A 22,921-nucleotide genomic window follows, 5' to 3' on the forward strand; every position below is an offset into this window, starting at 1 on the left:
AGTGGCCCAGGAAAATTCTGGCCTGGCCTCCTCCCTCTGGCTCAGGTCCCCCCTTCCATCCACCCCTCCCCCTCTAAAGGGGCGGGGAAATGGGAGTGGAGATGGAGCTGGTGGTGGTGGTGGAAGAGGATGCGAGCTCTGGAAGTACAGTTTGTGTGATGGAGCAGTGAGAGACTCTTCCCATTGCTGTCAGCAAAGGGCCTGGGCACTGGGTCTCCCTTCTCTGGATCGGGTCTTTCAGCTCAGAACTCCTCACTTGAGCTTTTTACTTTCTGGCTACGGGAAATAGTTGGTGGATGCCTCGAGGGGAAGGCACAAGTGGGTGGAGAGTCCTTGAGACAATCCCTCATTCCACTGCCCCCACCCCCAGCCCGATGAAGAAGGCCAGTGATTGGACCCGTTGGACCCAGTGAAAGTGACTACAACGTTGCTTGCGGTTGCCACCCTTCACCACCCAGGGCTGTTGCAGTCACCGCTGTAGGAGGCCTGTCCTGGGGAGTGGGGGGGCTGTTTAAAATGTGGATTTATCTAGATTCGGATGGGAGAAATGGCAACTTTGTGCCTCATGTTCCCTCTTTTATTTTGGAATCAAGAGAAGCCTTATTAAAGTCTCCTGGTGCTTCTGCTCCTGGGCTAAAAATCGTTTCCTATTCTCTTCCCAAGCCAGGCCTTTTGGACATTCAATATTTTTTCTATCCTACTGGATGATCTAAGCTGGGGCGGGGCTCTTTTTGCCTCTCCGTCCCCAGGAAGTGGAGAAGTGGCTGAAGGAAATGCTGCCAGGACTATACCTGGAAAGAAACTGTATGTAGCCTGAAAGGCCCCAAGACAGCTATCCCATAAGGCTGGGAATTCCTGTCTCTGCCTCGGGCAGCTTTTCTTCCCCCCCCCCCCCCCCCATCACCCTCTCACCCATCTTTTTTTTCTCCCATTCTCTCCTTCCCCCACCCCATCCTGAATCCCAGGTCAGCTTCTCATAAATTTTCTCCTTCAAACTATCCTCACCTTTTCCTTTTCATCTTGCTTTACTCTTTCACATCTAAGGCCAGTAAAACTCTAGGTTTTTCTCTGACTGTGGCTAAATAAAAGCAGTTGATCTTACACTGTAAGTGAGAGTATTTTGTAAACTGAAATCTTACATAAATGTTAGCTAGTATTATTGTATGTGAACATACTAAGGGAAATAAAACCACTGATTTAAAGAGTACGAGTCTGTTCTTGGCCTATAATTCCTTTTCTGTAAAACTGTACAGATCTGAATTCCTCTTTTTGTCTTTCGAATACAATTCTCTAATAAAGCCACCTTCCCCTCCTTCCCCCAGACCCTTCCCAGTCATCCCAATTCTGACCACAGTCTGGTTGATATTGTCCCCCGAAGGGCCAGTTCTGTTTTCTGCCTCTTCAGAAGCTGAGGATTGAAAGAAAAGAGGTTCAGAATGAGTTTGGGAAACCCAGATTATTTATCTTTTTTTCATCTACCACCTACAGGATTAGTGTATAAGCATAGAGTAAGAGGAAAAAAATAAGCTTTATATAGACCTCTGTGCCAGCACTATGCTAAACAATTTTACAAAGAGAAACACCCTTATATACTCCCCAACTCACACGACCCCCCCTTCCCCCAGAGCACATAACAGGGCCTCGGTATTGCCTCTCCTTCCCTAGAAATGAATCATGGAGGCTGCTGGGATGTCTCCAGTAGAGACACCTTTGTATTTGTTTGACTAGAGATGACCAAATAAAACTAGATTTAGGGATCACAGAGATCCCTTCTCTTTAGTTTAGGCCAAGTATGGAGTCAGGATCCAAAGGGGAGAAATGTCAAAACCTCAGCAAGACTGAAGGTAACCTCATATACCCTTTTTTGTTCACCCCAAACCCATTTTCCTCTCAAGTAACTTCCTGGCTCTTCCTTTGAAAGCATTCTTTCCCTTCACTGTCCAGGAGCTACTCCGGAGGTATCAGCTGTTCTCTGAACAACCGGGGGATTATCCTGGTTGTGAGGCCAGTGGGGGGAGGGGAGGCTTGGGGGAGCAATAGTATGAGCAACTCACCTAGTGATGGGGCCTTGTTCTGAGTGTTTTTTTCTGCAATAGATGGCTCCATGTGGGCAGTAATAGGAGCTTTTGCTGTATAGGGGAAGGAGAGGAAAAGCACCTTAAAGGGATGGCAAGGGTCAAGTGAAGAAAGGGAAGGGAAAAGAAGACTAAACTGGATGAGCTTAGAACAAACTGGTTGGCAGATGATATCAAAGTGTTAGGAGAGAGGAAGAACGATATGAAATTTTTTTTAGTACAAAGAGTGTGAGAAAGATTGGGAAGAAAAGTACTGAGATGAAGGAGAATCACAGAACTTTAGTATAGGAAAATCATTTAATCTAACCCCCTCCTTTTATGGATAAGAAAACTGAAGATAAGAAAAGTGACTTTAGTAGAGTAGAAAGAGGGGATAAAGAAGGACGTTTGGGTTCAACACTTGCCTCTGACACTTACTAATGGTGATTACAGGCAAGTGTCCTTCCTTGCCAGTTCCCCCGTTTCCTCATGTAGAAAAGCCTGCACTCCCTCACAAGCGCTCTGCACACCTTCCAGACTATCTCAGTGGGAGTTGCTGTGATTCCCCAAGGCCACATAGCTCCTCAGGACCAGAGCCAGGCCTACAGTTTAGGCCTCCTGACTCTTCCCCATTCTGCTCCTACCTCCCTCCGTAGTGATGTGGTGGGGAGAACAGTGGATTGGGAAAGGCTGAGGTTCTGAGAGGGGGTGATTTCAGGAAGTAGCAGAGAGAAAACATAAAGCAAGGGGCTGCTGGGCCTGGAGAGGAGATTACCGAGACAGGAAGAATTGACAGATGTGTAGGAATTTATTTTCGTTGGCGGCCTAATTAAAGTGTTAAAGTTCCTTAACTCCATTCAGCCCTGCGCCAAGATCGTTAGCTATTGATCCGAGCCCCTCCGGCACTTAACTCCAGCCAGCTTATTGGCAATTCAATTAGCACCAGTCAATGCAGCCTGTTCCCTGGTTCCTGCTGCCAGTGCCCTTGCCCATCTTTGTCTCTGGAGAGTCCAGCACCCATGGCCCGCCTGATCCCATCTTCCCTTCATTAAACCTGTGGCATCTGTGGCCCCCATCTTCAACTAACAGCCCATCCTAGATGAGGCTAAAGACATAGTAGGATGTCATTCAAGGTCCTGAGCTTCGCCAAAGGGCAGAGGGAAAGCTTGTAATGTAAGCCTCTTCTCTACCAGTATTGGGTTCCTATTACCCTCCAAATAAACCATTAAACTTTTCCCATCCCCATCTCCTCCTTCCCAATTAGCTCCAGCCCACTCCCCCCACCCCCAACACCTCCCCCAGCATTGCCAGGAAACTGGCTTCTTATCACAAAGTTAGGAAATGTTTCTCCCACAATTACTTAACTCTTGGCCCTTGATCTACCAACCCCACAGCCCTTCTCCCCTTATATCCTACCTCCTGTGCCTGCTTTGTCACACTGTAGCACTCCCTGCGCCATAGCTCCCTTTTCTCTGAGCCTCTTCTGTCTCCTTTGCCTTTGACTCTTCTTGCTTATCGTTCCATCCGCCTCAATCCCCCTTGCCGCATCACATACCCACTACCCTCACCTTGCCACCCATGCTTCTCTGTCACCTCCATAAGAGTACTCGGCCCCTATCTGAAATAGCCAGCACCCCAGCCTTTCTCTTCCTCCACTCACAAACCCTGCTCCCCAGACCCATTCATCCTCACCAGGAGTTCTGGGCTGGCTGTGGCTGAAGCACAGGATGCTCTGAAGAGCGGAAATTCCTTCCTCAGCTACACGTCCGCTCTGCAGCAGCTGAAGTCGGCGTTGGGCCTGGGCATCTCGGTGAGCCGGTGCCCGAAGGTGTTGCAACAGAGCCAATCGGGAAGGTGTTTCCCATGCACACAGAAGACATCGGTAAAGTCCCAATTCCACCCCTGCCTCTGACCCTTCCATCTCCAGCAGGAACTGGGAGGAGAGGAGGAGACACTTTAGGCCCAGGAGATAAGCACCAAATGTCCTTCCTTGCACACCCTCCAAGGAAGATTCCTCCTTAGCTCCCCTTTCCAGTCCCGCCCATTCTCTTCAAGAGCTCTCCAGTGCAAACTCTCCCTTTCCCTGGACTCTGCCTTTGTTTTCTGTCCCTCCTCGTCTTTATCTTTCCCTTCTCCCTCTTACCTACAGCTCCATCCTTCCTTGATTCCATTGCTTTCTACTTTCTCACCACAGATGCTCCCTTGACTGTTTACCTTCTTGTATTCCGGGCTTTTCTTTTTCTTTTTTTCTGTTATCCTGTCTGCCTCTGTCTGATATTTTCCTCCCATCCTATGCCTCTTTCCTCACACCTCTATCCACTTGGCTTCATCCTCCCTCTTCCCTTACTCCATGCCCTGGGATTGCCACTGTTATATTTTCCTCTCCCTTTCCTTCTCTCTCCCCCCCTCCCCCACAGCTAACCTTGTAGACTTGGCTGTTTTCCTCATGTGTGGCACCCCGGGCATGGAGCTGCATTTTCTCCTTGCTGTTAGACTCAAAGTCACAAAGGTTACAGCGCAGGTGTAAGGGAGAGACTGGCCCATAGGGAGCACCCTCCCCCAGAGGGGGTACTGGTGCAGGAGTACCCCCGCTGCCCTCCCTCAGGTGGGCCACCAGCTGGTATTTCTGGGCATGCTTATCAGTCTTGAGATGGAGCTGGAAGTTGGCCTTGAGCTGAGTCCCATAGCAGCAGAGTTTGCAGCGATGGGTGTCTCCAGCTACCTCCTTCCACTCGGCTTCGGGGAGGCTTCGGCCCAGGGTGCAGTGGTACAGTAGCAGCTCCAGGCTGTCTGTGCTGAAAGCCTGGCACACCAGGCATCGGAACACTTTCAGCGAGGGGTCTTCATCTGGGGGGGGTGAGGTGGGCAGGCCATCCATGGTGGGCCCCAGAAGCTGACTGGGGGGAAGGCGAGGTTCCGGGGAAAGGCTGCCAGGGGCTAGAGAATAGGGAGAGGCAGGTGGGTCAGAGGAAGCAAAAGGCTTGTGCTGAGGCTAGAAATTAACTGAATATGAGTCTGAAGGTGACATCAGAAAAGAGAAAAATGACACTGGGGGAGGGAGGTTCCTAGGGGAAAAGGACGGAAGTGGCTAGAGAATAGGAAAGGAGAGATGGAGACAGGGAAAAGGAAAAAAAGGGGAACCAATAGAGGAATCTTACCAGGAGCAGGGAATTTCCGGGCAGGTGGCCCCAGGTGATGAAAGCCATTGAGGAGAAGCTGGGCCTCCAAGGGCTTGTCTGGCCTCAACCCTGGGCCAGGCAAAGGGGCTGGGGGCTGGCCCAGTCCCTGTGGCCCATAGTACTGGAACAGCTCAGGGGGGTTGGCAGGGGCTGCTCCCGGTGGTGGGGGAGGGCCTGGTCCCACCAGCCCAGGAGGCAGCCCCAGAGGCAGCCCCTGGTGTAGCAGCAGAACATTCTGCATGTGCTTCTCTGAGGTCATGTGGATTCGAAGATTCCGAGAGATGTTGGTTTCATAGCTGCAGACCTTGCACTGCCAGGAGGACTTGGCCTTGGGCTCCTTGTCTGCAGCTGGGGCCGGAAGTGCTGCCTCCGTGGGACTCCCTTGGCCCCCTGGGCCAGCCTGAAAACCTTGGAGGTTGGCCAAGTGCTTATCAGACTGCATGTGGATGCTGAGGTTCCCCTTGGTGGTGGTGGAGTAGTTGCAGACCTCGCATCGGTAGGGCTTATAGCCGCAGTTGTAGCTCTCCCCCCTTGCCAGGCGGGGGTGGGCCCCTCCTGCACTGCAGTAGCTGCAATGACTGTTGTTCTCGGGGTGCTTCTCTCTCATGTGGACATCCAGGGTCTGCTGGTACTTGTAGTGCCAGTTGCACTTGGGACACTTGAGTGTCTTGCAGGAGTTCCGAGAGTGCAGCAGGGACATGTGGCTGGAGAGACTGAGGCCCTGGAAGGCTGGTGGGGCTGGCGCATAATCATCAGCCAACCGATAGGGACGGGGTGGGTCATTGGGATCTTCAGGTGAGTCAGCCCGGGCCGGGAGAGCTCCCCCATCTTTGGGGGAGGATGAACTTTGGTTGAGTGGGGGACAAAGGCCCCCATCTTCCTCTTGCCCCTCAGGGAACCAATCTGGCCCTGCCTCGCCTGCTACCACTGGCAATTCTTTGGCTTGGGTTGGGTTGGGGTCCCAGGCAGTCGGGGTGGCAGGAGGGGAAGGTGGACTAGGGACCATGTCTTCCTCAAGGGGCAGTGGAGGGCCCTGGTTTCCTGCCTCGGGAGGACTGTCCCCATCCTGGGTTACATTCACCATTCCACCCACTGCTCCATTGCTGAGAGGTGCGGTGGGCAGGGGACCAGGAGAGATTTTTGGTTCCAGAAAACTGACAAGCACTGTGGACCCTTCCTTCCCCTCTTGTATTACAGCTGGGCAGCCTGGCAGGCTCTGGTGCTGAACAGGGGCCAACTTTACTCCATGAGACTGAGCATGAGCCACAAAAGCCTTGGGCCCATTGAACCCCAGGCGGCACAGCAAGCAGAGCCAGAAGAGCTCCCTGTGGTCTCCGTTCCCACTCCCTATGGGGCCATCTTTGGGATCTCTGGGTGGGAGTGGGGCCGGCCGGTAGCTCCGGAAGGCTCCATCCCCTCCCTCGCAGGCGGCCAGAGGTGGCGCTGAGGTATTATGGGGCAGAATTTGGTCAGAAGAGCTAAAGCCTTGAATTCGGTCAAAACCGTGTTGGACGTGGAGGAGAGTGAGGTGAGTGGAGGACGGGCAGATGCGGAGGGGCAGGCCGGACTCTTCCTCAGTCCCTGACTCAGCCCAGGGGAAGCCCTTTGGTAAGAGGAGCTCATTGTGGCCAGAGAGGGGCACTTCAGCCAGGAGATAGGCGGCCCCATCTTCGGTGAAGAGCAAGTGATCAGTCAGATCCCGGGGAGGGGGCCCTGCTGCTTCTTCCTGTGCTTCCTCCTCCTCCTTGTCCTCCTCCTCCTCGGCTCCAAGCTCCTTTGGTGGGATGAGGCCACACCCTGGTTCCAGTAGATGCTCCCTGGTCTCCTTTGGTGGGACGAGGCCACAGCCTGGCTCAAGCTGGTGCCCCCCGAGCTCTGAGGGCCTCATTCTGTCAGTGGTGGCAGCAGTGGGGGGATCTTTGGTGGCAGGTGCAGAGGACATGCCAGAGGGAAGGTCCTGAGGCGGGGACGGGGCATTATGACCAGGGGTGGAGGTGTTACTTGCGGCGGAGAGTGAGTTAAGGGTGGCCATGGCAGACGGAGGAGCACTGGGAGGTCATCTCAGCGTGACAGCCAGCACCCTGAAAGGGAGATGCAGAGAGGTTTTGGTGAGGGACCGGATGTGGACAGAAAAGATGAGAGAACAGGAGGGTAAGATGGATGGGAGAAGACACCTATCTGGGTGTATTTAGGTCTTATTTCTGAGAACGAGCCTTAGGATGTTTCACATTATCAGAGCTCATTTCTCCTGGCTGGATCTCCTACAACATACCTGGGACTGGCAACCTGTGGTCTACTTGCCAAAGATGGAACATAAGCTGGTTTCCACTGTTACCCAAACCACTGCCATCTTTTTTCCAGAGCTTAAGAGAGCTACTACAAATCCTAAGAATTAATGGCAGAGACTTAACTCAATTCGAAGGCAAAAATCTATCAGCTCCAAGCTTTAGCTAGGAGAGAAAAGGGAGTTTTTTTCTGACACATCTCTTGTAAAAGTGCCAATCTAAAATTTCCAATGCTCTTCACAGCCCAAGATTAGGGAAAGAGAATCCCACTGAGACGCTTAGGACCAAATTGGCAAATTCTTGGTTCTAGTACTCCTTATATCCTGTCACAAGGTCACTAACAAGGCAAATTTCTTTCCCCATTATCAAAATACTAAGTTTTCCCCTTATGTTCTCAAACATGTCAAAAGTTTTCTTAACTTTTCCTAACTCTAGATCACTAGTGATTCAGACTTTCTTAATCTTCAGTATCCACAGTGAAAGCAGAGAAACTTCAAGCCAGACATGTTTCAGAAAGAAGAAAGATGATGAGGTTTATTTGCCAGGGATAACTAGAACTATAAAGGTTTTTTACTTTTGATAACTTTTAGCCTTTACCTCTTGAACTCTTAGATTTGGAGGAGATTCTAGACATAGTCCTTGTTGGACCCACCCCCCTGTTTTTTTGGAGGGGACTTCTTTCCTGTTCTTGGTAGGGAGAGACATCCAGGTATAACATCAGAAACATTAAAGGGTTCTGAAAGGGTCTGGTTTAGCATGCTAATGAATATGTAAATGAGCACCCGGGAAAAGTAAGGTAAGTAAAGGAAGTAAGGTCAGGGAGGGAAAAAGTAGACCATGGATGGACCGAGGGCAAGGTGCCCAGTAGAGTGGGTAAAGGAGCCCACCAAGTTGAGGAAGAATCTTTCTTTTGTGGCTCTCCTTAAGGACAAAGTGTCCAAGTACATTTATGGGCACCAATAAGCCCACCTTCCCCGGGGCCTCCTCAGCTTCAGCTAGCACACAGCGAGGCCCTACCAAGAAGAGACATCAGCCCTGAGCACTCTCTACTGGGAAACCTATTGATTGATGTACTCGGCAATAAGGGGAGACTCTCTGGAATGGAGAAGTGAGCAGCGAACTTCCATCTGGCTAAGGGAGACCTAGGCTCTTGGCTTGGGGTCTGGGTGAAATGAAGGCCAAAGGGGCAAAGGGTTGGTAGGCAAGCTGTTTAAAATTGCAAATCTCTTCCAATCCCTCCTCTTCCCCGGAAATAATTTCAATTGCAAATTCATCTCTGCCTCAGTGCATTCCCGTCCCCCCCCCCCCCCCCCCCCCCCCCCCCCCCCCCCCCCCCCCCCCCCCCCCCCCCCGCCCCCCCCCCCCCCCCCCCCCCCCCCCCCCCCGTTCCCCCTCTCCTCCCCTTCTCCTCTTCCCTGGGGTTCTCTCCTCATCTGAATCATCTTCCAACCAAACCTCAGGAAGACCAAGGATTTTTCATGGCTTCTTTTGCCCCTTTTACATGTTTGTGCCACTCTACCCCAATTTCCTGATGTGTTTTTGGTGGAGCTGCACAGAGAGATGGTAGAACTTGGACTCCTTCTCTTTAATATCATTCCATGCTGTGTCTTACTGGAATTCTTCCCTCACACTCTGTCTCCCTATTCCTGGGTCTTAAGGGCTTCTTCTCTGCTCCAGGAATATGTTGTGTGGCCCATGTAAGGACAAGGTGACTCTGAAGGCTTCCACGCCGGCTGCTGGCGTCGTGGGATTGTCAGGCCAGGGGTTGGGTGGATGGCAGTGTTTCGGGTAAAGGGAATGGGTGAGAGAGAGGAGTGAGTGCCTTCGGAGTACCAATGGGAGAGAGGGGGGCAAGGAAGGCTGAGAAGGCTCTGGCAGTGGTATGATTAGAGAAGAGATTGATGTGAAGGGGCGCCACAGACGGCAGAGAGAGTCAATAAAACGAGAGGATCACATTAGAGGCGACAGAGAGAGCTTTAAATTACACGGCTGCTGCCACAAAGGGGGATGGGAGGAGGGAGACCTGGAGCAGAGGGAAGGATGGAGAGAATTCAGGGAGCAGAGGATAGCTGGTCTAGTCAGATAAATCTCCAGTTCCTCAAAGCCCCCTGTTCAACTCTGTCTCTTCCACCAGGAAGAAAGGAAGATATGGGGAAAGAAGGAATCCTTTTAGGAAATATCTTTTTCAATATCTTCCTATTTGTGGGTTCCTTGTCATTCCTTAGGAATGGAAACTAGGCATGGAAATTCAAAGACATGGGCAAGAAATATATAATTTCCCTACCAGGGTCTCTTTTCCATCCACCTCTCAAGTCACTAAGCAGCAAATGTCTTTCCTGACAGGGAAGCAGGAGGCAAATGGTACCTTCCCCAGTAAATAGAAAATAATTTGCAACTCCTGATGCCTTATTCTGAAAACAGGGACACAGAACACAATGAGAATCAGTCAGAGATTCGCACTAATCCAGGGAGAAAAAGAAACAGCCACTGAAACCATAAAATACACAGAAATCCAGAGCATCAAAAAAACCCTTTATAATCACCGAGACCAACACCAAGATCTAGATGGTCAGTGAGCTAAACAGACTTTATGGATAAGAGAGATTCAGGTGCTAGGAGATATAAAAACAGATAGGTGACAATTTGGAACTACATATTCAACACAAAGAGATTCTGTGAACCAGTCAGCTAGCTGAAAAGGCAGGATGGCAAAAGGCAAAGGAAGACCCAGAAACAATAAAGGAAGAACAGCCATGATGGGAAGAGGAGATGCTATCATTTATTAAGGAACTAGGAAAAGCCTGACCAAATAATAGGCTAGGATCCTTTTCCCTGCCCCAGACACCAGAAGCTTCTATTGCCCCACCTGCTACCCCCATGAGGTATCTAATAGCTGGTTCCCCTTAGGAATAATCCTCCAAACCCAACCCTCTCAGTCCCCTCAGTTCCCTAGAACTCACAAAAAGGAACTTCATATGGAAGGGGATGCAGATCCCCCCAGTTCTCCATTTCTGGTAGGATCTCCCCAAATCCAGGGCTCTGCCTATAACCTTCATTAACTCCTTTGGAAGATCCTGCCTCATTTAACACTTGCCTACACACAAACTTTCCTCAAACTCTTAGCTGGCATTTTTTCTACCACCTCTGACTTTTTCTCATCTTCTTCATTTCCCTGAGCACCCAACTTGTCCATAAATGTACTTTCCTTCCCATTAAGCAGTGGACACCCAAATAAGAGAGAAGCTAGGAAACATGGGAAGAAAATTCTTTGTTTTGGGCAGGGATGTCTCAAGCATCTAGGTTTGCTCAAGATGGAGGATCTCCTCTTCTTTCTCTTCTCTAATGAGACAATTTAACACTGTAAAAAGGACACTGGATATGGCATCAAGAGAGTCAGAATGATTTATAACTCTGGTCTTTACCACCTTCAAGGCCCTTTAAGGCAAGTGGCTTCACCAGCTCCTTCTGGCCTCAGTTTCTTCATCTGTAAAATGAGGGGATAAACGAGATTATCTCTAAGGTCCTCTAAGGCCTTCTTGGTTTTACTCTTGGTCCACCCTTTCATTGAATTGTTCAGTTGTGTACAACTCTTTGTGACCCCATTTGGGGTTTTCTTGGTAAAGATGCCAGAATAGTTTGCCATTCCCTTCTCCAGCTCGTTTTTTAGATGAAGAAAGTGAGACAAACAAGGTGATGTGACTTGCCCAGGGTCATCCACTTAGTATTTGAGGCCAGATTTGAACTCATGAAGAGGAGTCTTCTTGATTGCAGACCTGGCACTCCATTTACTGTGCCAGCTAGCTATCCCTTTCGTAACATTCTAGTGTTTGCATTCCTAGAGTATCTAACACTATCAATCTCTTTGTTTTCTTTACCTAGAGGGTGCCCTTTTAATCTCGGGATCTTGGCTTGGTAAAAAACAAATGTGACTTGAAGAGTTGAATTTGGAGATTTGGATTAGACTGAGATCCTGATTCTATCATTAGCTATATGCCCCGGACAAAAGACTTAAATCTGAGTCTCAGTTTCTTTCATCTGAAAATATAGGGAGGTAGGTTTGAATTTAATGACTTCTGGGGTCCTTTCCAGTTTATGCTCTAATAGGACATAAATTCAAAGTAAGTGGAAGGTCATCTCAAAAAGGCAGGCACTAAGCAGATGGGAGAAAACCTTCATGTAATTAGAACCAGAAGGGACCTTATAGGTCATCCTCTTTTACCCTCTCATTTTGCAGATGAGGAAATTGAGGTTCTTGGAAGTAATGTGATTTGCCCAAACTTGTAGTGGTATGAAGTGAGTTAGGATTTGAACTTATATTCCAAATTCAAAATCAATGCTATTTCTACTACTCTAAGGAGTGCCTGAGACCTGATTCAAAACTGAGATGCTATCTCTCCCTTTATCTCAAAATCTGTCTTTACTTTCCATAGCTCTCAAATACCTCTTATCCTTTTATCACTTTTTATCCCTCAATCCCCTCCCAGTCACAACTACCTGGGCCAATTCATGATTCTTTTCCATTAAAGAAAAGAAGAAAAAGCTTGAGACTGGTATGGTCAGGGAGGGAAAGAATAAGTAGCCAAAGGGAAAGAGGGGGTAGACACTGTAGTGGAAGGAGTTCACTTCCTGATGTGCATATGTAAATATTTAATCTCAAAAAGATCTCCCAGACCAGGCAAAAAATAGTTCAGGTGGCAAGTTTGGGAAGGAACTACCCCAAAATCTTTGTGCTTTATACTTTGCAAAAGGCTTGGGTGGTAGTGGTAGAAGTAGAAGCTTAAGAATGAAGTAAAATAGGAAAAGGGGACACCAGGAAGCTGGAGATAGAAGGGAAACAAGATTGCAGGCTGTGGATTGGAACTCAGTTTGCTGAGATGCATCCATGTATATTGGCTTATCTGTGTTTATAAGAGATATCCTAAGGAATGGTATAAGCTGGTATTCTTCCCCATATTTGAAAACTATGTATGTTCAGGTGAAAAGTGATTTTCTGTGCTGCTGGCCATTTACGATTTTATCCATCTTGCCTGTTGACTATATATATATATATATATATATATATATATATATATACACACACACATATATGTCAAGATACCTTAGGGTGGTTTGTGTCTATATGAATACATATAAATTCATATGGAGGTATATGGAGCTGAGACTGGAGGACTTTTCTATATGTCACAGGCGTCAATACTTTTCATTAATCCGACCCTGTGTGTACCCTTGTACACATCCCTGAGCTACTAGGGGGTTGGAATGTGTCCTTGAACAAATCAGGTACATATCTCCATACTGCTATGGGTCAGAATATATACAGTATGATTTAAATAACAAGTCAGAAAGGTACTCTACGCATTTCTCCTAGTTATTTTCAAGAATATTTGTGTACACTATGGATTTGTATACATGTGATAGTACCATGTGCCTAAGAAGATGTTTGTTATTAAGTTCCCTGGTATCTGAGTCTAAGTGAGGCACTATTATGTTGCTGGTGTATTTTTCTTTTAGCTTGAGTTTCTAGAAGCATTCCACCCAGATACATTCTTTCTCAGGATGAAGTTTCGCAGCCTCTGTGTGATTTGTCTGTTTGAGTAAGTCTGTGGCTTTGAGTTTCTGTGGATGGCTTTGTCCTTGCCTGTACCCAATTTGAGAGATCGCATGGGTGGGAGCTTCCCTACTCACAGGACCACATGCCAGCTGCACGTAGGTCTTTGCTACAGGTGTATCGTGCAGAGTATTTGGTGCCATGGATCAGACAGCTCCTGGATCTGGGAGTGTGTGTGCCCTTGTGTTTCTGTCTTGTCCTTGTGTTGTCAGGATGGAGCTTACACCGTGTGTGGCTGTGTGCAGCCTGGTATGGGTGTGTTTGGGGTGGATGTAATTACTGGGATCGGCCCGGCCCTAATGAGTGTGATCTCGTTACACTCTCACAGCCGAGGCCTCTAATGGAGCTCACCTCATTTCACAGCCATTAGAGATGGAGATGGAGCCCCGCCCCAGCTCTGCCAGCCACTCCTCCCTGGGCCACATTCTTTCCCTCTGGCTCGCCATTTCTCAGCTCCTTCTTTCCTTCTCCCTCATTTCTCTGCTCCCCTTTTCCTTTCTGTGCTGCTTCATAATGATGACCCCTCCCCCTTTCTTTCCCCAGATGCCTCTTCCCTTCTTTTCCTCCAGATACTTCTTCCTCTTCTCCATCTCCTGAACCCCTTCCCCTCATTACTCATCCCCCCTTTTCTTTATCTATATCCATCCTTCCCCTTTCTTTTCCTTCATTCCTCTCCCCCTCCTCCCTCTTTTGCCTAGTCTGGCCAGAGGACAAATCTCAAGGGGAAACTAGCAAAGACAAACAAGGAGCAGTGACTTCATTATCGTCATTAATTTGCCACTTCAGTTCCTCCCACAAGGGTCAAACCCAGCAAGGCTTGAACCTGGGATTGACACGGGGAGGAGGGGGTACAGACAGCCGACCAGGGAGCTGGTCCCTAGTCTCCAGTCTTCCCCTTCCTATCTCCTCCCTCCCTCTCCAGGCTTTCTTCTACTTCCCAGAAGGTACCAATATCCTCAATCTATCTGATCCCTCTCCTTCCTGATTATTACTCCTCTCTTTTCCATCACAATTGGGCCACTTCTTTTGGCCCTACCCCATCCTTATATTACATGCTTTCCCAGTTCCACCACTGGGATCTCTGACACATTCAGTTTGTTTCTCCTCCCTTCCACCTCAGCCTTATCTCACAAGATTGTTGTTTTACATAATGTACGTGAAAGAGCTTTGTAAACAATAAAACACAATACAAATATATGATTATTCCAATTCTGAATTCCTCTCTCATCCTTTGTCTGCCATACTTTGCTTCTCTCCCTTCTTTCTCCTTTTCAAATCTCCAGCCCACTCCCACTTCCTTGAATACTAGGTTTTGGTTTTTGTAGTAACTATTAGGTTACAGAAGGAGTATGGTAGAAAGTGTAGAGGTCAGAAGACGATATGGATTCTTCTGGAGACTGGCAATCCAGACAGAGATAAACAACACCAGAGAGAGAAAAGGAGACACAAGCAAAGACCACAGTGCTAGAGAGAGACCCAATTAAAAAAAAAAAAAAATATATATATATATATGTATATGTATCCAATGAGAATCTATTACTACAGAAAAATACAATCTGTGAGGCAGACAGAGACTGACAGGCCAGAGCCAGAAAAGGGGTTTAGGAAATCAGAATCACCAAGGAGAACAACCAAACGGGCAGAATGAGAAGAGAGGAAATTTGAGGGTGAAAATGAGTCAACCCAATTCTTCTGAGATACCCAACCTAGCTCTTTCTGCCCTGATCTTTGTTCTTCTCTCTTCTGAAGCCAAATTGGGGAGGGGGGCAAAGAGGGTCTGACCTATAACATTTTAGCTTAGTCTTTGCCCCAGTGGTAGCTATTCAAGAGTGGAATTGTAATTTTTTTTAAACAAAATAAATTGCCCATATAAGCAATACAGCACTCACACACATTGTATACCATGTACATAAACATGCTATACATAACCAAGTCTTTTTTTCTCTCTCACACACACAGGTATATAATTATATTCCACATCATGTTTATAGAAAATAGCTCTGTCACATCCCAGACCAAAGACCTTTCTTATACACATATACAACATACATATAGGACAACAATAGCTGCATAAAGCCTACACATGCTTGTTCATAGACACAAACCTAGGCTTTGTTATTCACATAATTCTACATGTGACAGTGTATAGAAAGGGTCCCTTTCCTTCGACCTTTTTTTCACTCATGGAGAAGACAAGTAAGATATTAGTGATTTTTAGGGGGTTGAAGTTGATCTATCCTTATATATCTATTGAGTCCCATCATAGCTAATGGGCAGAGATGAGAGAAAATATGTGAGAAAGGGGAAAGCATTTCTAAATCTTAACTCCATCCCCCTTTTGCCAGGAAAGATGAGGGTTCAAGAATGAAGACAGGTAGAATAGCAGATTTCCTGGTTTCTCTGGGGAGGCAGGGGACTCAGGGCAAGTGGGTGGTGGGATGGCTCAGCTTAATATGAGGAGCCAGAGAAGAAAAATGGAAAAATCAATGAAATGAGTTTCTAACGGTGAGGTAAAGGACCGCCGTGTCGACAGCCTGTCGCCTGCTGCAAAATATGAGCTGCCCAAGTCCACAGTGGTGGCTGACAGCATATACAGCCTCCACAATCCCTCAGCTACTGTCCCTATGCCTTACTTTCTTGATATCCAGCTGTTTCTCTCTGACCATAATACTCCAAGCTTGCCTTAGCTGCTCAAATTATAGTCAAAACCCTCTCTAGGATTTTAAAATGCCATCTTTCCGTACTCCTACCCAACTCAGCTGTCTTTCTCATTCTTCACAACTAGACTGGGTTGCTATCCCTCTCTTCTGTTCTCTGAATCTGGTAGATCTTGCTGAGTATGTGTTGTTCTGTACATTTCTTGTTTCCCTCCTCCCCCCACTCTTCTATTCCTAGATACCTTTGGCTTCAACAACAATGGAGAATTAGACATATCCACATCTATCTCCCACACTTGTCCTTTATAGGAGACAAATATCTTTAAGACAAAGTAATCTGTGCCACATTCTGCCTTTTGATCTCTGGAAATGCTGACTTTCCTATCATTCACCTGACTGGGGATGGAGAGATTAAAATGGACCTACAGATGATTTACGAACCCTTTATTTGTAAGCAACTGGGTATGTGGAGGCGCCTGTCTAGTGGACTATGATTTTGTGATTTGTGGAGATCTGTTGAGGGTGTTCTTTCTAGTTCCCATATATTGACTTTCCTTGGAAACTAGTATCACTCAACCAGGAATTCAACTAATTAACCTCCCTTCTCCATCCTTCTAAGTTGTTACTATTCTTTGCTCTTGGCAAATCTCCCAAAATCTCTTCAGAGGCTCCCCCATCTCTGCTTGATCCAGAGAAGGGCCTAAAAGGCCCAGATCCTCTTCTATCACTCCTCCCACATACACTTCCTTTTCCTCAGCTCTTATTCCATTTTAGCTCTCTTTTATGTAGGATTTTATACTTCTCCAATCCTCTCCTTGTTTTCTATCTTCCAACCTCTTGTCTTTGGCAGATTTGTGAAGAGAAAGGGAAAAAGTAAAGCTCCTTCCAAACCCTCTCTTTCTTGTTTCTATCTTTACAAATTACTTACTCCAATTCACTGTCTGTTCTCCCTCTGTTACAAATTACACTGTCTCCTGACATTTCACAATTCCTTCCTCCTCTCTGTCTGGGTTAGCTCAGATCTCCAACTTGACCCAATCACCTCTCCTTTCAGTTCTTAAGAGCTACCTCTTTTCTGCATTTCCAGTGACCCCTTTAGTTACAAATTTGATTCATTCTTCTCCTAATTTCCTTAGCATTTCCCTTTCCTCTTCTGCTTGCCCATACCTGATTGCCTTCTAATCACCAATTCCTCACTACTCATTGCTTTTTCTTGTTTTCTCCAAACCTCAGCACAGCATTGGAATTCAGTTAACGGCCATGTTCTGAGTTCAGAGAACAGCCCTTAGTAAAGTGAAGTCAGACACCAAAGCTATCAGATTTAAAAGCCCTACAGATCACATTCAGATCCAGTCCCCAGACTTCAGATACAGCTATCCAGCAAGGCAGCATTTCCTGTATGGTTCTCAAGGTAACACCAGCTGTCTGTGACATCACAGAGGGGGGAACCCTGTCAAGTTACCAAGGCAACACCAGCAATTTATGACATCAGAGGCTTGAGGTCTCTAGTTCTTGGAGGACTAAAAAAGATTTGAGTTTCTAACAAAGTAACTGGGAATCCTGCTTTTCCATCAACTTTTTTTTTTTTTTTTTTTTTTTAATCAATGCTCTCCTGAATTTGGAATGAAGTTCAAAGGTTTCTGCTGCTGTGATGGAAGATGAGGCCTTTACTGCCTTCTCTTATGCTATAGTGTTTAAGCTGCCTTTGCTCTCTTTTTATTCTCAATTTCTCTCAGCCTCCTACTAAACCATTCTCCCAAACAGCCTCTCTCACATCCGTCTTTTTGCTTTGTGCACGGTACACACTCAGCACTCCAGAAGCACTTGTTACCTCAAATCCATCATTCTCTTGACTTTTCTCTCCCCCCCCCCCATTCTTTTGATCCTTTCTATCATGCTTCCTTTTTCTAGGCATCCATATTCTTTGTACTGTTCTCTGGTGCATAGAGAGGCTACATGAAATAGAGGATGGAAAGCAGCATCCAGAGTCAAGTGAGAACAGTTCAAATCCTACTTCCCACACTCACTAGCCGTGAGACCATGGATAATCTCTCCTATTCTTAGTTTCCTCATCTGTAAAATACAGATATTATTTCTAGTCCCTACTTCTCAAGAATTGCAGTAAGAATAAAATGAGATAATGTACATACATTTTGTAAACCTTGAAGTATTTGCAAATAGATGTCCGTTATCATCATCATCATCATCACCATTTTCTGGTTCATTTTACTCATCTCCCTTTCTCTACATTTCATTCTTCCTGTCCCGTCTGCCTCTCTATGTATCTTTGTTTTTAATCCATTTTTTAAAAACTCTCTGGATATCTTATTTCATTCCCATACTCTCTCACTTCTTCCACGCTCTGCATATCTTTTCCTCTCTCTGTAATTCATGCAACATATTCCCTCATCCAAGTGTGTTTCTTCCTTTGTCCCCCCTTCCCTTCCTTCTGTCAGTTTAGGAGACCTCCCTTGTTCATTTTATTTCCAATTCTCTTTCTTGCCTTCTCCAGCTTCTGACAGGCCTTGAAAACAGTGATGGACTGAAACCAAAGCAAACTCCCAAACCCCTGTGGCCTGTTTTCTTTCCCTTAAGTTGAACTTGCTAGTCTCTCGGGCCTCTGCACAGGCTAGCTTTCACCTCACTAATGAATACTGTGCCTAGTAAAGAATTGGTGCTCAAGCCAAATATGGTAACAGCAGCAATGAAAGAATGTTCTTTGGATCCAGGGAGAAGATGAACAGGAATGTGAGGAAAAGGCCACTGAAATGTATCGTGACTCACAGACACAGAGAAGGAATCTGGAACAGGAAGGAAAGGAGGAGGTGTGACAAGAGGGGGATTCAGACTTGTACAGGCTGCCCCCCCACAATCACAAAGTTGACAGCTGAAACGATGACCCTGGCAAGATGTAGGTGGTTAGAAATTCTCAAAACCTGACAACTTTTCTTAGCCTATTTATCGCCCTTCTTTTTGTCATCTAAGCCTGCCTTTACAAAATCATAATTCTCTACTTGTTCTCTGCTGCTGGGGTTAAAAATACTGGGAAGGTGCAAAGGAAAGGAACGAGGGACCGGGGAAAATGGGTGGGAAAAGAAGGTGGGCTGAAAGGAACAAAGGTGGAAGGTAAGGATGAGAGAAGGATAACCGCGCGGGGGGGTAAATAGGAAAAGGAAGGGAACAAAAAAGAGGAGTAGGAAATGGCAGAAGGCGCAGAAGAGTAAGCCGAAGTGAGAAGGAAAAAGTGAGAAGTTTAGGGGAGGTAAAAAGGGCAAGGTGACGACACCCGAGAACACTAGGCAGGGGCCGAAAAGCAGAAAGCCAGCCAAACGATAAAGTAGGGGGACCCTCCGCATTCCATCCCCACCCCTTAAAGGGGGGGGGGAAGAAATGCAGGCAGATACTGTTAAGGGCGGGCAGGGGCACGGGGAGCATGCGTCCGTCCGTTCCTGTCCCCACTCCATCCCGAAAGCAATGCCCGGGGGGGGCTGAGGGCCGGGGAGGGGGGAAAGGGCGGGGCCCAGGGGCCGCACGCCAGGGGCGGAACGCGAGAGGGAGGGCGGGTGGCAGAGGCAAGGGGGCGGGCGAGGCACTCGGGGGGGAAGGGAAGGGAGGGGGGGGGGGGGCGGGCTCCGCCCCCCAAACTGGGAGGGGCCGAGCCGGGGGCGCGGGGCTTGGGGGCCGGCCGGACCGGGGCAGCCCCCGCCGGGGGCGGGCCGGGGGGGACCCGGCCCCCCGCCCCCCCCCCCCGGGGCCGGGCGAGGCGGCCCGCGCCCGCTCTCCTGCGGCAGCCCCGCCGCCCCCTTCCCGCACTGCCCAGTCCCCCTCCCCCTGACAGCGCGCGGCCGGGCCGGCGCCCGCCGCTCCGGGGCCCCCACCTCCCGCCGGGCTCTGCCCGCCGCCGCCCCCCTCTCTCCGGCTGTGCCGCTCCCCCCGGCCCTCCGCGCCCCTGCCCGCTTCCCCGCCGCCGCCGCCCGCATCCCCTCCGGGGCGGCCCCCGGCCCGCGGCCCCCGGCCCCCGGCCGTCTCGGCGCGCCTCTCTCCCGCCGGCCTCGCGCGGCCGGGGAGCAGCGGAGGAAAGAAGAGAGCGAGCGGGCGCGCGGGCGGGCGAGCACGAGAGCGAGAGGGAAAAAAACCCGGCAGCATCGGAAATCGATGCACTTACACCTCAGCTGGAAGCAGAGACGGCAGTCGGATCGCGGCCGCTGAGAGCGCGAGGCGGGGAGGGGGAGAGGGAGGGGGCGGCTCTGGCAAGAGACTTCTCCGGCGTGGAGTCCTCTTTTTCTCCCTCCTCCTCCTCCTCCTCCTCCTCCCTCCAGGACTCGCTCCGGGGTGTCGGGGGCAGAAAGGGGGAAATAAATAAACAAATAAACAAACAAATAAATAAACGCACGGCGGTGAGGGAAGGGAGACAAAATAATCAATGCTATTTGGCTGCGGCTGAAGTGTTTTCCCGGCTTCGTGTGGGGGTTTCCATTGATTCACCCTGGGCACTCGCTCCCTGCCTCCTCCTCCTCCTCGCCCTCCTCCTCCTCCTCCTCCTCCTCGCCCTCCTCCTCCTCCTCCTCCACTCCCTCACTCCTCCGCCTCATTCACTGGCTAGAACCGTGGCGTCCCAACACAATGGAATAATCAATACCCAGGCGCCTGGGGTTGCCCCACTGAGCAGGTGCAGCCGTCCTCTTGCCGAGGCATGATGGGAGATGTAGTCCGAATCTCCCCCACCCCTGAGTAGGGATGTCACTGTAGTACCCGGCGCTGGGGGCTGGCGGTGGAAACCTCTGCAAACTGGGGGGAGGGCTTCCTTACGGGGCCGCTCTGCCCCCCCACCCTGTACCCTTTACAGTGCCCCCCATAGCCAGAGGCCAGTCCCAAACCAAGTGCCTTCGGGGCGCAGACTCCTTACTGTCTCTGCTCCTCTTCTCTTGCCTACAGAAACCATAAATATCTTATCAGCTTCTGCTTTCTTTTAGGTCCCCAGAGCTGCTTGGGGCCCGTCTCCCCCTTCCCCCTTTCCTCCTTCCTGCAGTTGTATAACCGGCTAGAATTGTGACAATATTGGTGCAATTATACAGCACTCTACACGGGTGCCCTCACAATATCAAGAGAAAGCAAGGTTTCCCAAGGTGGGTTTCTGGCAAGGTGTGAGCCAGGGCCATCCAGGATGGTCAGGCATGGAGGGAATGGGCCAATAAATGCACTACTGGAGGTGAAGTCCCATGAACTCGGTTTTTCATCCGACAGTCTTGAAAAAAGGGTATTTGTCCCATTTGACAGAGAGGGACTTTAATTCAGAGGTTGAGCGATTTGCTCCCAAAATATATGGATAACTAAATACAGTACTCATGAAACAACCGCTTTTCTTAACCACTGCCTCCTTTTTTAGGGTACAAGTATCTAAATGACCCTTGTCTCGTGCTCCTCTCCAGGGACTTGAGCACTGATAGCTAAGAATTGATTTCTTATATCTTACCATCAGCACGTATCTCCCAAATCAAATTGTCTCTATGGATTCCTAAACCCTCTGTTCCTCTCCATACAAAACATAAAAGTTCATGATCATAACTAGGTGGGGTGATATTCAAACAGGGAAAATAAATCCTCTTCACAAAAGCAAATGAAGAGGAAGCAGATCTAATAACAGGAGTTTGGGCTGAGGTCTGAGTCAGAATATCTTGTTTTTTGCTTGATGCTTGAGAACCACTATGGCTGGCAAGGAAGGCACAACCTAAAACGGGCTGGAGAAGGTAGAGAGGTGGTCCTGCTCAAGCATCACCTTTGCAACCCATCTTCTCAGTACCCCTTGCTGGCCATCTGTGCTGACATGGATATGGAACAAGAAAAAGACTGGCTCCTCTCAATCCCAGAAATTTCCCACCTTTCAGACCCTTTGGAAGCCCATTTTCCTGAAGCTAGAAAATAGAGATAGGCTGAAAAAAAGCACATCTCCTCAATAAAGTGCTTGGCATCCCAGTGGGTTGGAAATATAAAAGCTTAAAACTGCACTAAGACTTTTGGGACATCCCCTACAACTTAGTCATGCTGCCCATTGTTTTAACCAGACTACACCACCTGACTCTAACCCATCATTTCCTCTGATCTCTGCTAAAATCAGGTCAAACCATACTTATAGGAATCAAACAACCTGGAGTCACTCTATTGCATGGTACCTGTATAACCTTGGGTGACTCACTTGGGCCTCAGTTTCCTCATCAGTAAAAATGGGGATAATAACACTGCTACTTACAAGTTCAGAGGTGGTGCTAGGATCAAATGAGAACATATGTAAAACACTTTTCACACCCTTAAAGCACCATAGAACTGTAAGGTATTATTATTATAATTGTTATGCTTTTATTTCTTTTTTTTCAAATAACTTTTTATTGACAGAACCCACGCCGGGGTAATTTTTTACAACATTATCCCTTGCACTCACTTCTGTTCCGACTTTTCCCCTCTCTGTCTCTACCCCCTCCCCTAAATGGCAAGCAGTCCTATATATGTTAAATATGGCACAGTATATCCTAGATACAATATATGTGTGCAGAACTGAACAGTTCTGTTGTTGCACAGGGAGAGTTGGATTCAGAAGGTAAAAATAATCGGAAGAAAAACAAAAATGCAAACAGTTTACATTCATTTCCCAGTGTTCTTTCTTCGGGTGTAGCTGCTTCTGTCCATCCTTGATCAATTGAAACTGAGTTAGATCTTCTCTTTGTCAAAGAAATCCACTTCCATCAGAACTGATCATCATATAGTGTTGTTGTTGAAGTATGTAATGATCTCCTGGTTCTGCTCATTTTTTTTTTTTAAATTTAATAGCCTTTTATTTACAGGTTATATGTATGGGTAACTTTACAGCATTAACAATTGCCAAACCTCTTGTTCCAATTTTTCACCTCTTACCCCCCACCCCCTCCCCCAGATGACAGGAGGACCAGTAGATGTTAAATACATTAAAATATAAATTAGATACACAATAAGTATACATGACCAAAACGTTATTTTGCTGTACAAAAAGAATCAGACTCTGAAATATTGTACAATTAGCTTGTGAAGGAAATCAAAAATGCAGGTGGGCATAAATATAGGGATTGGGAATTCAATGTAATGGTTTTTAGTCATCTCCCAGAGTTCT

At 48.1% G+C, this 22,921-nt stretch overlaps 1 protein-coding gene across 2 annotated transcripts in view; it reads right to left on the reverse strand.

Annotated features, from left to right (window-relative positions):
* The window catches only part of ZFHX2 (zinc finger homeobox 2), a 28,496-nt gene extending 8,165 nt beyond the window's left edge, over positions 1-20,331 (reverse strand). Inside the window, exons 1-6 of one of the 2 annotated variants that reach the window (XM_031955063.1) lie at positions 19,949-20,331; positions 5,213-7,314; positions 4,477-4,991; positions 3,747-3,987; positions 2,055-2,129; positions 1,350-1,408 (exon numbers count right to left, since the gene is read on the reverse strand). In XM_031955063.1, the coding sequence (XP_031810923.1) occupies positions 1,350-1,408; positions 2,055-2,129; positions 3,747-3,987; positions 4,477-4,991; positions 5,213-7,265 (2,943 nt within the window). In that variant the 5' untranslated portion in view covers positions 7,266-7,314; positions 19,949-20,331. Of the gene's footprint in view, positions 1-1,349; positions 1,409-2,054; positions 2,130-3,746; positions 3,988-4,476; positions 4,992-5,212; positions 7,315-16,950; positions 18,393-19,948 lie in introns of those variants that run through there. The other variant, XM_031955064.1, reaches the window with a different exon arrangement.
* Positions 20,332-22,921: the final 2,590 nt, after the last annotated feature.

Source organism: Sarcophilus harrisii, chromosome 2 (genome assembly GCF_902635505.1).
Source record: "Sarcophilus harrisii chromosome 2, mSarHar1.11, whole genome shotgun sequence".
Classification (NCBI taxonomy): Eukaryota; Metazoa; Chordata; class Mammalia; order Dasyuromorphia; family Dasyuridae; genus Sarcophilus; species Sarcophilus harrisii.